We start from the raw sequence: 15946 nt of genomic DNA, 5'->3' as shown, positions 1-15946 counted from the left end.
CTGCTTGGTCCTAAACTTGCATGAGCAGACAGCACCAGTGTGCACACAGGACACAGTGGTACTTTTGAAGCAGTGTTGGAGCTCGCTGAAAATTTTTATTGACTTGGCTTGCCTGTGGCTTTCACAATTACCTGAGTTGTGGTGACGTGAAGTATGTAGACTGATTTTAGAACATTCAGGAAGTGAATGCATTCTTGTCCGGTTGTCTTGCCACACTCAGGACCGCCACTTTGGCAAGCTGGCACTTCATATTGGCCACGCCAACCCAACAGCTGTGGTGGCCACCTCACTCAAGGCCTACAAGAGCTATAACATTGCCAGAGCCTACCAGGGTGCCACTTTCTTCTGGGCTCTGTTGCCCCAGAAAGGCGACAACATCACATTCCGGTTTACACCGCCTATCCGGATAGAACGGTGAGCGTGCGCGGCTTGTGAGCAGCATTGGGATCATTGGGAGGGCTGTGAGGATAATTGCTGAATCATATTGAAATATTAATTTCCTCATATTGCAGGTGCAAAGCAATGAATGTTTCTCTTTGCAAGGCATCCAACTATTCATGTCTGAGAATGGGGATTCATTCTTTCCATTTTGTTTATTCATTTTATTCATGTTTTGTCAATCCATGTGCACTATCACGCTAGGGAGGGTGTGGTGACATCTAACTGCACATGGAAGTCGTGCAGATTAGGCAAAATATATTGGCAGTGATGACAAAAAATTACATGATAGTGTTTCCATTTGCTTTCGAATGAAAAAAGAGCTACTCCAATCTGCATACTCAAAATTGAGTGTCTTAAATAAGGTTAGGCAACATCCATCTTTCCCGCACGGCAAGGAGTTTGTGGTTGTTCAGAGTTTATGGTTGTTCACAGGCTATGCATTACACTTGCAGCAAATGAATTGCTCCACAAACATTTCTTAATATTTCCGTTGCATTGTGGTATGCCGCATCCCTAAAGCCTACCAGGATTTTAAGCTGAAGAGTAGCGAGATCATGTCTGCCTAGAAAGAATTGTAAAGCTAGCACCTTAAAACTATGCTACCTTAATATGGGCTATGAAACACATTGGTGTTCCAATTAATGTTTTCCCAAAAGCATGCCTCTAACAGTTGAGAACGATCATAACTCAAATGCCGAGGCACTCTTTTAGCCGATTTTGGCGATGGATGTCATGAAAGTGGTTCTAGTCTTAGGATTTCTGCTAAGTGTACATTACTTCAATACTCCTTTACTTCAATTTCACAAATAGAAAATGTGCCTTTAAGTTGGTAATTAAAGAGGTTAATTAGAATATCTCAAATAATTGACAAAATTATGGTTAAAATTTCCTTGCTGTTAATGTCCACCTAGCCACGTAGCATATCTTCAAGAACAACAAGTGCCTAGTTGACAGTTTTCTTTTAAAGTGTTCTGCATAAAAAGAAACACCTGGCATATTGTGACTTGTCTATTGCTTTATTTTGCATGTCACTGCGTAAGAATGCCATAACTGCTAATGAAAGTTGGCTACCCTTGCCTGTATAGCCACTGAAAGTTGTCTACGAGTACAGCTTAACCGATGCAACAAAATTTAGACATGCTGAACGCATTGCCCCACTCCATTAACAAATCACAAATCAGGTTCACAATGTGCCTTGACCGCAGCTGCAATGTGCCTTGATTTCATTCCACTTCGACAGACTGTAAAGCTGTAACAGTTTGCAAGCTAGTTCACAATGTCAAACTAATTAGCACAGTGCACATTATCCTCTGACCACCCCCTGTGACATAGTGAACACAGGCTGCCAAAAACAAGTTTGTTTGCAAAAGTTTTTTCAAGAAGAATCGGGGATAACAACACCAGCACGTGGGTGACAGAGCTGTACGTTTCAGATGGTTTCAAGTGATGAAATTTACTGTTGCACAGCAAACACATATGCTTGCTCTAGCTCTAGCTTGAAGTGGCTAGCTTTATGTTTCTCAATTTTAACACATACACACACAAACAAGTGCAACTGTGATGAGGTGCTTTGTACCACGACGAAAACAGTGACAATGGCACAACTGGTGCTTTATGCTCGTGCTGGTATTAAGCCTGATTGTGGTGCTATGTCATATGACTTGTTTTTAAATATGTCTTTGTAAATATAGTCTCCTTGCCACATTTGATGAAGCTGTAGGGTATTGATCCCAGTACTTACTTGCATCCTTAACAGTATCATTCAGCAATAATGCGCACAGCATATGGTGTTTTGTGGTAAGCCAAGCATTTATTAAGTTATTGAGGTAAGCAGGTCATGGCTTATTAATATGTTGCACATATTTTCAATGAAATGATATGCAATGTTTGTGTAAATATGGGTATAAACAACAACAGTACTACTGATGATAGGTAGTGTGGCAAGTGTAGATAGAAACTGTGACCGGCACTGCTCTGACCTCCACAGTTCCTCCCACGTGCACCAAATTATTCCGTACAAGTGCTACCGGAGCAAACATAGACAACACATCATTCAGTCTGTGCTGTTTGTGTTGTTCACAAAAGAGCTGTGTGAGGAAAGATCGGCTGAGCACCAGGGAGAAACCTTCATACGACACTTTCCCTTTCAACCACTTTCTGCCATGACAGTGGATACCGCATGCATAGGCACAAAGCTGGAAATAAGGCATTTGGGGAGGGTGGCAGAGTGGAGAAACATGGTTTTATTTTAATGTAGTAGTCAGTGCACGTCAAATATTGAAGACTTCAGCACCAAAAACATGATCACAGAAAAGGAAGGACAGAAAGATAGGACAAGCTCATTCCTCTCTTTGTGTCCTTTCTTTTCTGTCGCCGTATTTTCACCATTAGAATCTTTACTGTTTGGTGTTATTAGGTCTAGACATGGGCTGACAGCTACTTTCTTTGCTGACATCGCAATGGCACTGCGACTTCTGTATGCCACTCAGTGCTGGCACTACAACTGTAGACAGGAAGTGGTCGCTGGAGCCCAGAACACAAGTAGCTGCTGCTGAGTACTAGTTGATTGTAGGTTTTGTCTGGCTTGTTGCAGACTAGATCTGCTCAGGATGAGAGTGCGATGCTGACATAAAACGTACATATTGCCTGTCTACATTTCATTAATTGAATGGATCCTGTTTTGTGTGAATGTGTATGCGAAGTAAGACAAAGAAGGTGAAAGAAAAGGCCTGTTGCCACTTGCAGTGGGCGCAGATTACTTGCTTCATTAGCTTGTTGTTGGCAAAGCATATAATTCTCTTCATGTTGAACATGCTGCTAGTGAAGCATCCTGAAAGAGCACTCATTATTATTTTAGCACTCATTCAGCACTCACTCACTCACTCACTCATTTTTAGCACTCGTTATTATTATTTTTTAATTCATATTCCACTCAGGTACTCAGCATTTTTAGATCTAGTATACACAGTGTAGAAGCAGAACGCTAATTATATTTATTAGGCACTAGTTGTGTCATGCCACATTATGGTCAATTTCAAAATTTTTTTTTTCTGCAGCCAGATTTACTTGTTCATAATGTCAGATATCCCATCTTCAAAACACATTTGGATGGCAATGCTCTCTTGTATGTTTTTCTCAGTAATTAGGCATTATAGAAATTGCGCACTAACCTCCTTATACAACACCAGCATTGGAACATTATACAACAGCATTATGGAATTCTGAGACTCCTTGAAACAGAGTTAACTGGAAGGCAGGCCTGTACTCAACTATGATGACCATCAGAAGTCACTCAGGAGGGACACTTACTTTTCTTCATGATGAAATGAAACAATGACAGTTGTGCTCTTAACTTGTGAAATCATGGAGCTCAAAAAAGTAGGCCATCTATGCCTAGACAACGGCAAAGTAGACATTACCAGTGCAAATCCTCACTGGGCTGTTTTCAATGCTACTGCACATCCACTAACCACTGAGAGTGGTGTGTAACGCAGACACATTTCTCCATATTCTTTCCCCTTCTCGTTTTCTCTGCTAACTGATCAAAGTGTGCACAGATCTGTCTTCTTTCTCCTCAACCAACGTCAAAAAAAAATAATATGAGGAGTGGTACAATGTTTAAAAATGCGTAAAATGCGTATTTGATTAGAGAGTTTTACAATAGGGGTCCCAAATGTTTTGGTGCCCCATAGAAATAGTGTCAAAGCCACTGCGCATTCATAAGACACAAACTGCATTTGGGTTATGCATCAGGCATGCTATTTCACTGATTTATCAGGAGCCCCAGAAGCTGCCCAGAAGGCTTTGAATAAATCTGATGTCCTTCAGTATGGGGTCTCTCTTAGACCCTCTGTTGATTTGGGATGTTCAACCTACAAATCACTTGCACATGTGTGTTGCACTTGCAGTATCTCAATTTATTCTGCCATTAAAAACTAATTGATTACCCTGCTTGCCTTTCATCTTTCAGGTTTCTGTTCCGTAGTGGAAACCAAGAGCACCCGGATGACAAGTTCTACAACACCACTGTCGAGGTGCGGCTTGACTACGAGCCAGTGCTTCTGCCTCTTTCGAGGACAATCGATGGGTTCTATGTAGTTGGCAAGTTTAAGGACAGCACAGGGATTGCTGAGGGAAAGCTGCCCCCTGAAATGGGCCATGTGCAAACCCTGCGACTGAATATTCAGTACGACTCAAGTCACTGGGCCATACTGAGCGAGGTATGTGAGCATTCACAAACATTTTAAAAATTTCTCATTCATATAGGGGTCTGCTTACTGTAAGCACAGTAAAACCTCGGTAATTCGAAGTCTGCTGGTCCACGAAAAGTCTTCAAATTAAGTGGATTTCCGAATTACCCGATAAGAAGAAAAAGTCCTGAAAAAAGGACAGAAGTGCGCGACACAGGCATGTCACATTTATTGCATGTGTTGCAGGACTACTTCAAGCAGTCATTGATGTGGGATTGTTTGTTGCAGTAATTCACCGTACCAAGGGTAGTGATCTCTAGCCAGCTAATAGGGACGAAGGGGAGTGCAGCACCGCCAACTTGCGACACCAAGCTCGGTGCTATCTGAGTGGCTCGGGCGTCCCTGCCTTTGCCTACTGCATCGATGACATTGTCTTTCATGCGTGCACATCTGCTTCTCTGTTCAAGCAGTTGGCAAAGCTTAGTTGGTCTATTTCATAACTCTCCACGACGCCTTTGTACGCGAGCAGAAATGCGTGAGTGACTAAGATTTTTCACGTGGTCAAGAATTTTAGCTATCATACCATGGGTCTTGCGCACACAGCACACCAGCAGTGGAGAAAACATGACAACACATACATCACACAGGAAAAACAAGAAACGGAAAAGCAAACATGCCATATTTATTGATGCAGATGTTCTGATTCTTTTCTTTGTAGCAAGTGGGAATATGTAAATTTAATGCACACTGCCATGCAACGTAGGCACTTTGCACTGCTGTACGGTTTATCAGTGCCCACAATTGGGCTCGTAAATGAAGGTGGTGTCAGAATCGCAGCCTCAGAGACTGTTTCCCAGAGCCCCAGTCCGCTCTCTAAGGCCATGCATTTATGTACTGCAGGTGCCAGAAGCAATGAACTTTACTAGTTAAAGCAATTACAGAAGTTGGAAACATGTCATGGCTGCCATATTTTTAACCCCGCCTCCGAGATATGCCAAGCTGTAAGGGCGCCACAGCATGCCTGTTAATTCACATTGCAAGTCACCGGACTGCATATTTGATGAACTAACTGAATTTTCAAATGAACTGAGTTCGGATTATCGAGGTTTTCCAATGGTAGCACAAGCCAAGCAAGAAAAGAGGACACAAGCTCGGAACATTTACATCAATTTCTCATTTGCAAAAAGTAAAGTTGGCATCCACTTAAATCTGGCATGAAGCTATGAAGGAAGCCGAAATAGGTTCCTAGAAATTCAATGGCCCATTTACTTTTTCCTTTTTCTTGTTTGACACACTTGTTTCTTGTGTGATAGTCAAGACTAACCTGAGCCTCTACATTGATAAGAAGTCACCTGCTCTAAATGTGAACAATTCTTGCACAGCAGTGCTACTAGTATCATTCTGTCCTTGAAATCTTGACTGCCAGGTTGTTATGGACTTCTGAGCGCCTGACGCTAATATTTCTTTCAGACTTTGTCTAAACGAATACTTTTAGAACTGGGAAATATGCTCCGATCTTCATTACGTGTGTTACAGTAAACCCTCGTTAACTTGAACTCTGATATATCAAAATTTCAATTAAGTACGAAATTTTCTCCAGGCTCGTTGTGAACTCCATGTATGTTCACCCCTTATCTCGATATGCTTTTGCGCTGTACTCTGGATATCTCAAAATCTCGACTGCAAATTGGAAAAAACTCACTACTCAACAGTTTCCATACCTTATGCACAGCTGTGATATTGCCAAAACATCACAGGACTGCAGGTTTGTAACGAATTCTTCTTCCTTTTACACCACTCTTGTCATCCACTGTTCACGGCCGTCTGCGATCTCATTGATAATCCATGTGGAGTGTCGCTCTGACCCCTGACGAAGTGCGATAAGTGCGAGAAGGTAGACGTGATCTCTGCAACATGTATGCTCACGTGTGCATGAAGCATCGTCAGCTTGCTTATTCACTGTGCTTCGCATTTCACCAACAAGTCGGGTGCCGAGTCTTACGGTATCTCACAAAAGTGATCTCCTAAAAATGCCGCTCCTGGTATATTGAGCTTTTGCAAGAAATTTAGTGGCTACTGCCGCATATATTGAAAGGCTCTATGTGATCTATGCACAGCCGGGAGCTTATATTTGCATGAATTTGCTTATCCTGAAACTCCGCTTATTTAGAAAATTTTGCCTGTCTTTACAACTTCGAGTTAACGGGGTTTTACTTTATATTATTTGGAATAAAATTCTACCGTTACAACTCTATATGCTCCCTTTTCTGGGATTTGTGGTGTCATAGTCCGTCTCATATTGCCTGCCGTTCCAGCTTAGTGCTGCCACCTGTGAGCAAAGCCATGAAGGCAAAGAAATTTCTAGACAGTCCATCAGTAATGACTGGTGTAAGCATGCATGAAAGATAAGACTTAGGAGGGAGCATGATATCAGGCAGTCATTCTTTACTAGGCAACCTGCTCTGATGCTAGCCTCTACCTGCTTGTACTCACCCAGTTCACTCATGGTGCATGTTGAATCCTTGAAACAGCATGCCACACATTGTTTCCATAAAGCCACAACATTGTTCAGTTCATGGTAGGTTTTCGCACAGATAGCAAGTAGCGTTACCACCACATTTTCTGGCCCATGCTGCTGGCTATCTGCTTGTTGTTTTGGAGACTCTCGTTGCGACCTTTGTACCTCAAAGCATTGTCACTGCTTCAATGGCAACACTTACTTTGTAATGTCTGCAGTGATCAGCTATGTGTTATAGCCTCCATGGGGCAAAGCACACAAGCAGACATGAACATTGTGTGGCCAGGTGAGGTGACTTGAAACAGCTACTTGCCATCATGGGCATGGCCATGCACTTGGGGGCTTTTCCCACGAGTCCTCAGTTTAAAAATTTTTATGACTAGGCTTCAAGATTGTCACGTAAGACTCCCTCCTGAGCCTGTTCTTTCTCCCGTCAGTGCAAAGGAGTCGAAGTTCTAAAGAAAGTGTGCAGCATATGTGAAAGGAGCATGTAACCAGCAGCTTGTGTGCAGTGATGTTGGTGGGCTGATGAGCCTGAAATAAGCCCAACTGTTGACTCTGTCACCTGGAGCTGCTTAGAGATGGGCATCGTTGACTTTCCAGTGTTGCCACTGGTGATTGTTTGGACCTGCTGGGCAAACTCAAGCCAACTGGACAATGTGTGACTGCTGGCAGTGTTTCTTTTCCTTTACATTATATTATGCACCATTGTTAAAAACCTTGGGTTCTTTTCTGACCTTGAAATGACAGTACCTTGCCACATTCAGAAAGGAGGCAATCTCTGAGTCGTTGGAGCCATTTACTAAAGGCAGAATAATGCATTGTTGATTTCTCTGGAGGAGGAGGAGGAATGAACTTTATTTGGGGACAGTAGATTTGAGACCTAGGCCTCTCTACCTAGATGTCAGCTTCGAGCCTTTGGGCCCTGGCGGCATCTTCGGCCTTCTGGATTGCCTTGTGTTGGTCTTCTGGTGCACAGCTGAGCAACGCGGTCTCCCACTGCTCTCTGGTCTTATTTATTTTATTCTGTCTGGGTGTCTGAGGACAAGCCCAAAGCATATGTTGTAGGTCCGCCCTTTCTTGACAGAATCTACGTCTATCCGTGTAAAGGTCTGGGTAGTAGCAGTGGTAGGCTACCAGGTTCAGATATGTATCTGTTTGTAAGAGGCGCCATGCCATCGCTTGCCGTCTACTCAGCGAGGAGTGTGCCGGGGGGAAATGGGCCCTTCTTAATTTATAGCGTTTGGTGATCTCGTGAAAGCCTGTCATCCGGTCTCTTTCTGTTCGCAGTATTTGTTGCATGTCACCTGCTCAGCCCATCAGTTTTCGAGCCAGGTTGTGCGCTATTTCATTCCCGGGAAGGGAGGAGTGTGTAGGTGCCCATATAATGTGAACGTCTCAATCTTCACGAAAGTTGTTTAGAGTTTTCAGCGCTTCCAGCAAGATTCTTTTTTTTTGCATAGTTCTTGACGGCTGTCTTGGAGTCGCTTACTATGATGTTAGCCTCTGCGGTGGCTATTGCCAGTTCTAAGGCAGCCTCCTCCTCCACCTCCGCCTTCCCTGTTTTGACCATGCCACTAACTCTGCAGTCACCCTCTAGACTCGTACCAACTATCGACATACTCTGTCTATTTGTGTACTCCGCCGCGTCCATATAGACCGAGTCTTTGGCGCTACCGAACCTTTTGGGGAGAGCTCTTGCTCTTGCGATTCTTCGATCTTGGTGAAACTTCGGGTGCATGTTTCTGGGGATTGGGGGTATTGATAGATGGTCCCTTATTTTCATTGGGATGTCTCTTCGCACTCTGTGCTGTGCTTCGTAGGTTATTCCGATGACATCTAAGATGTGTCTCCCCGTCAAACTCTGTGTAATTCTTTCATACTGCGCTACTCTCTGGGGCTCAGTAAGTTTGTCTAGTGTGTTGTCCATGCCGAGCGCCAAGAGTTTCTTGTTTGACGTATTTGCCGGAAGTCCCAAGGCTTGATTACACACCCTTCTAAGAATGCATTCTATCTTGGCTTTCTCCGCAGTGTAGAGCTTGAAGTAAGGGACCACATATACAATACGACTGATTATGAATTTTTCTATTAGTCAGATGAGATTGTGCTCTTTCAAGCCATAGTGCCTGTATGATATCCGCTTTATTAGTCTGATTGTTTGTTGAACACTGTTGTCTAGTAGTCTAATGGTTTCTCCATTATGGCCGTTTTCAGATATGCGGAGTCCCAGTATTCTCAGGCTCTCCACTATCGGTATCGTGGTGCCTTCTGCTGTGACCATAATGCCTGGCCTTTGCCTAATGCTTTTTCGTCCCCTGCATGTGGGTCTATAGAGCATAAGTTCTGATTTTTGCAAGGAACATCTTAGTCCCTTGTCTCTGATGTAGGCCTCGACTGTGTTTACTGCTGTTTGAAGGATCTCTTCCACATGCCCATCGCTTCCAACCACCACCTAAAGGGTGATGTTGTCCATGTATAGGCTGTGTCAGAGTCCTTCTATCTTTTTGAGTCTCGCAGGAAGGACGATCATTGCCACGTTGAATAGAAAGGGAGATAGGACTGAACCCTGTGGGGTACCCCTATTACCTAGCTTGAGCGCCTCCGATTTGGATTCTCCAATTAAAATCTTTGTGGTACGATTCATCAAGAAGTCCTTGATGTTCGTGTATGTTTTACGTCCTACATCCAGCTATTGGAGATTTTGTAGTATTGCCTTGTGCGTCAAGGTGTCAAAGGCCTTAGTTAGATTGAGACCTAGTATTGCCTTGGTGTCTAGAGTTTTCTCACCCGCATCTATGATCTGATGTTTTAGTTTGAGCATAATATCCTGCATTGATAACTTGGGTTGAAATCCAACCATGGTATGTGGGTAAAGTCCTCCATCATCCATGTATCTCGTGAGGCATGTGAGAACCACATGTTCCACGAGTTTACCGACGCAGGATGTTAGTGATATGGGCCTTAAGTTCGTCAGTTGTAGTTTCTTTCCAGGCTTCAGTATAAAAATGATTTGGGCTGATTTCCATTGGCTTGGAATGCCACCTTGCTCCCAGCAGTTATTCATGTAGTCTGTGAGAGATCGGATGGATACATAGTCGAGGTTCCTAAGTGTCTTCTCTGGCAATCCAAATTTTGTTTCTCAAATACCAAGCAAACTTGGTATATGTGTCTATTTAGGCATGCCTGCGTATGTGTGTATGTTTGCTTTCTGTGTGTTTGTAGAGGCACAAGGAAGAGGTGGTTGTGAACTTTTCAGACTTGAGCCTCACATTAGATTCATTTGTCTGACGGTTTTAGTGAAAATGTTAGTCTCATATTAAAAATTTATGGTTTAATTACTACCTTGAGGCATGTTAACTTGTATGCTGCTATGGTAAAAAAAGTTAAGAAGAAATCATTTATTTTACCTTTTCTATATTTAAGAAGTTCTAAATGCATTTTGTAAGACACTTGTGTGTTTCTATGTGTGGGTTGGTGCGTGCATGCATGTACACTCGTGGACAACACTTTTGTTTAGTCTGTGTGCACATTTAGACTGTGGTAGCGCATGATAGGTGGTGACTATGCAGTAAAACCAAAATAGAGAGGACTAGAAGACTGATCACAAAAGCTGGGATGAATTTAGGATATGATGGAGGTGTTGGTTGAGAACTCCTCTTCGTATAGTATGGTAAAAAAAAAATGCACCACCCTTTGTGGGCATGGCACATCACCAAAGCTATGGCCAGCAGGGCCTCTAGCCATGATGTTGCTGCAACTGTCGTCTACAGTGGCTCATCAGCAATCCCTACAGCTTTAAGGATTAACAAAAAAGAAAGGAAAAGGAAACAAAAAGAATGAAACATTGAAGACCTATGCTTTAGCAGGCCAGTTGATAATATGAGCAGACCAAAAATATCACCCATGTGTAAGGTCATGTGGTGTCATACAACTGACTTATCATTCAGACAATTTTGGTACTGACAAGGTTACTGAAAACCACAATGGAGTGCATTTTGGCCAAACAGCTTGAAATATCAGGTATCTACAAGGTGACTCCCAAGACCGCTCTTTCTCAAGCAAAAACCGTGGGATGCTCAATGTCCAAAGATAACCTGCAGTTGTTCACAGCAGATGCTACAAACTTTTGTGTGTGGTGTGCCATCATAGACACGACGTGGGTGCACCACTTCCAGCTTGAGAGTAAATTGCAGTCAGAGCAACAGAAGCAAACCTCCTTTGCATTAGCAAAGAAGGTCTGGTCTTTCTCACAGTCACCAGACAGAGAGATGACTGTGGTTTCTCATGGTTCGAGTGCATGCTGACCATTGATTTCCAAGGCTATTCCCACCGTACCGTACTTGTAGGCATCGCTGGCTCCTTTTTGCGGCACTAGAAATGATTGTGAGCCAGCTGTTATGAGGAATAAATGTCTGAAATAAAATAATATAGCATAAGAATTTACTTCAAATCAGTGTTGTGGTGTTGTGTATCACGCGACTGTTATGACCACGACTTTCTTTTCTTTTTGTCTCATTCCAGATCTGGATCAAACCATTAAATTCCAGTTCCCAAGCAAACCCAACTTCTTCGAAAGCTGTTCGGTGATGGTGCCTAGGAGATAAGTTTAGTGAAAAAAATGTTCCACACAAGAAACGTTCCATGATCAGCTCCTGCCTTCAAGAACCGTTACCTCAGGACAGTGCAATAATTTTCTACCACATTCACACGCCGTGCTGCACCGCATCTGTGTGGTCCCTGAGCGCCTCCATGACACAGTTGTGCTTGTGAATGCCGCTTACATTTCGAAATGCCTTGCAACTTCAGGTGAACTGTGCATCATTCAAGTTGTTTTGTCTGAAAGTGCCAGAACTACATACAGTGCCTGTGCAACGTCGGCAAAACTTCACCATGGACAGCTTCTTTAGTTTGAAAAGTGTGTTTCAGGTAGTACTTCGGCTTGAAACAGTAATTCACTACAAAGTGTGATAGATGGTTGTTGCAGCATGTGTGTTCACATTGTTAAGTCTTTTAGTTTATTTGCAATTTTATTCATTGTTTCACTCAACTAGGAATACATTGTTTATCTAATTTTAAATGAAGCCTGTTTAGAAATAAGCCTTGTGATAGCCACAAGAGCAATGAACGTATAGAAGTACAATAGGTTTTGATAAAGATTTGTGCACAGGCCTATTGTAACTTCGCTGTTTAATCATAGTATCTTTTTTCGACCTTCAAGTTGCCTTAATAGGGTAGCACTGTACTCATTAAGCTGACTAAATAATGAATGGCTTTGAAACAAAATTTTTGTAATGTTTCTGTTAAGTTATTAATTGAATAGTCGGTGTCTCACGAGTTATGCCAATGACTAATTGCACCTCTTTATGTTTTCTTTGAATTACTATATCTATGCGAATAAGTTAGCACGATTTGCCTGTGATAAGTTATTTAAAGAAAAAGAGGTGTAACAGTTTAACATCGAGCACAAACTGTGGAGTCATATGCAGTGAAAACTCGGCATTTGCCTTGATTCTCAATTATATGTATTGCAGTATGTACTACTTCATCGTTTTTCATTCTTGGCACATAGAGCTTATGAAGTTTCTCCTGTGAGAGACATGGGCTACTTATATTTGAATGTCACAGCTCACAGCCTAACACTGGACATGCACATTTGCAGTGATATTCATTGCATATGTCAGTGAAAAATTTATAAAGCTTATATTGTGCATTTGATTTAGATGTCTTTGCATAGTTTGCTCCGAGTGATTTCCAATATAAACAAGCCTTCATGGACTACACTTGCCTGTTGTGTCCCGTTGAGGTGCGTCCTCCTTATGTAGCACATAAGGAGGGTTAGCGCATCTGCACTACACTGGCAGGAATTGATGTTGAGAGAGGGCTGTTACCCATTTTTTATGAAAAGTGTTTACAATTGTAGACTAGGCAGCTTTGTGCTTACGTTTATAAACAGAGCACTGAATGCTTTGCTGAAGCTTGCTAGCTTATATATTAGCATGGGTGTCACCTAACCTACACTCTTTCAAGCCATGAGCACTAACTTGCCACTTACAGTTGAACCTCGTTATGACAAACAAGTTAGAGTTCAAACTTTATTTTTCCAGCAAAATCTCAATGGTCCGCGGAGCTAAAAGGTGCTTGAGGGCCACTTGACTGGGTGCCTGAAAACCTTCCCATTCAGCATACAACAGTCATTTTAAACTATACACTCGAGAATGCCATAGATAAGCAAAAAAATAACAGGCCATACTTACAATGAACACGGGACTAAGAAACTAACGCTAAATATTCACCATAGCGACCTTAGCAAAATTTATCATTGTAACCTGTATGCTGTGAATTCACAGAATATATTGTCTAAATGAAAACATACATTGCTGGTTGTTAATATATTATTTACCGTCAACTAAATTTCAAGTTTGATTCATCATTCTATATTTGATTCTGCATCCAGACTGCATTAAAAGAAGCACAGGATCCAATGTGACATTTATTACTGATTAGCAAGTGTGTGTCTTCTGGCAGCAGAACATTGAACTAATTGCAAAGGCATTATGCTATGTTGCAATGCCAGCTCATATATACAGCCTCACACACTGTGTCGATATTGCAAATTGACCGCACTGAAGTCTGCATATTATACCTAAAATACAACTTGGAATTGAAGGGAAGGACATGGCACAATTATGACCAGGCTTGAGTTTCATAGAGGCATGTTGTTTTCAATCCTTGAGCACCAATTTCATAACCCTGATTGATGATATATTTTCATGAATGCCTGTGCGGCAACCAAGGGTTGTCAATTTGTTTGTCTGCTTTTCGGATATGGGGAACATACACTTGCTTCCTGTGTTATTTTGTTAAAACGAGGTTCCTCTGTAGATCATATCATGGAAACAATGCCTTAGTAATTGTAGCTGTATAAATGTGATCACTTTCTTTCTAAATGTACATTGCAGTTTCAACATCTCCCATGTTGTTGAAGGTTTTTAGAGGCCGGGAACAGTTCCCACATGCCTCTTGAAAAAAGAGCATCAGTTCACTGGTTTTCTTAATTTACATATTTCATTACCTTCACTTTAGCCTTGTGTGTTGGAGATTAATGTAAATTAAGTTAGTTCATCACATGAATGAACATAACTGTTCTTACTAAGTGATGTATTCTTTAAATGATTGAGTTCTCGGAACTTTATTTTCCTGTCGTTTGCAACTTCTTTCAGTACCGTGAGGTACTATTTGAAAAACTATTGTTTCCTTTTCAGAGCGCTAAGTTTGGCTGACGTAGTTGTACACTGTGTTCAAGATTTGTGCTTGTTTTGAAACAATAAAGTATTTTTTTACTGTTGCATTAAGTTTACTTTAGAAAAATGGCTGCTAACTTGCCATGTGCCCCACCCTCAATGCTTACAGAAATTCTATCGATTATGTCTTCTCTCTTCTTGGCAATGCCTTTTTATCAATACATTTAAATAGACTTACCAATACTGTTAAATAGAGGCTTTGTTCCAGCCTTTGTGCCAGTCTTTTAAGGGTATCAGATGACATGTGGCACATGTAGTTGGAAGTGTTCGGTGTGTTTCAGACTATGCTTGAGCCTAAAAAGATGAAACAAAAGGGGCACATATCATTTGTTGCTCATGTGCAGTAAAGTTTATGCTTTAGCAGTTATCTTTTGAAAAAGTAGTAGACTTCTTTTGTCTTTTTCTGGAACATGGCAGAAACCTGTAGATTCTGGTGCTTTATCGTTGATCATTGAGTGACAAGTCTGAAGAAAATAAGACCTATAAATTAGTAGCTGTGGTAAAATTGGTTTCACGACATGCTGGATATGCTGCTGATGCAAATGGTACATTTTGCACCAAACAATAATTGTCATCTATCTTGTGTGCCTTTTCCGTCCTTAACTCTGTGCTCTCAGCATTGTGGGTCATGAACGGCAGGCGTGTAATCGGCATGGCATATCATTCTTGACAGGAGAGCGTGACCACAGAGTTTTCAAGAAAGGAAATGCTAGCAAGACAGATGACAATTATTGTTTGGGGACAAGATACACTACAAAGGATGTAAACTTTCTTTCTTTTTCTTATGTGAGACGTCTTTCATTTCGGTCTCAACATAGGGGGTTGCTTGTTAAATTCCCAGTAACATTACATGTATGTAGAACAATGTAACGAAAATATGTAATATTTATATCGTTTGTATCTTTGCAACTGTGCTAGCCAGGTGCGTTAGTTTGGCATTGTTGTATAGATGAAAGAAGTCTCTGCTCGACGATGCATGTGTCAGGTCCACAGATGGTGCCATTGTCGCACCACGCATGATGCAATCACTGCTACATTTGCCGTCTCGTTTGTCATTCAGAGAGGCATAGTGTGGCAGTTGTCGATGCTAGTGAGAGTGGACGCATTTGATAGAGCTCACTCAGCCATGGTAGGTACATTCCATCAAACATAGACCTGTGATCATCAGGCGTTGTAAAGCTTACAAGTCTGCAATTTGTTGCAGAAATATGACGATTGTTCGCTATGGCAATCGTTGATACGTAGTGTACATAAAAGGTGGGAGGAGACTCGGGGCAGCAACACAAAGGGATACCAATTCATGCCTACACCTTTGACCACGGTGGGCCCACTACGAATAGGGAGCAAGTACGACTGCAAAATCATAGGACCTCCACTAACTGTATCATAAGCATGTAAGCTTCCCGATGCTTAAATAAATGTCACTTGTGTGTTTGGTTACGTTGCTTCTGTGCCCTATAGTGCACATACATCCTCAACAGCACACACAAGACGTC

The 15946-nt window shown here is 41.9% G+C and overlaps 1 protein-coding gene across 2 annotated transcripts in view; it reads left to right on the top strand.

The window, feature by feature from the left end:
* LOC126535861 (alpha-1,3-mannosyl-glycoprotein 4-beta-N-acetylglucosaminyltransferase B-like) overlaps positions 1-14494 on the top strand; it is a 162223-nt gene extending 147729 nt beyond the window's left edge. For both annotated transcript variants that reach the window (XM_050182705.2, XM_055073507.2), the window contains exons 10-12: positions 221-414; positions 4412-4661; positions 11671-14494. In XM_050182705.2, coding sequence (XP_050038662.1) covers positions 221-414; positions 4412-4661; positions 11671-11736 — 510 coding nt within the window. In that variant the 3' untranslated portion in view covers positions 11737-14494. The remainder of the gene's footprint in view (positions 1-220; positions 415-4411; positions 4662-11670) is intronic.
* Positions 14495-15946: the final 1452 nt, after the last annotated feature.

Source organism: Dermacentor andersoni, chromosome 4 (genome assembly GCF_023375885.2).
Source record: "Dermacentor andersoni chromosome 4, qqDerAnde1_hic_scaffold, whole genome shotgun sequence".
NCBI lineage: Eukaryota > Metazoa > Arthropoda > Arachnida > Ixodida > Ixodidae > Dermacentor > Dermacentor andersoni.
This window is presented reverse-complemented; position numbering and strand designations above follow the sequence as displayed.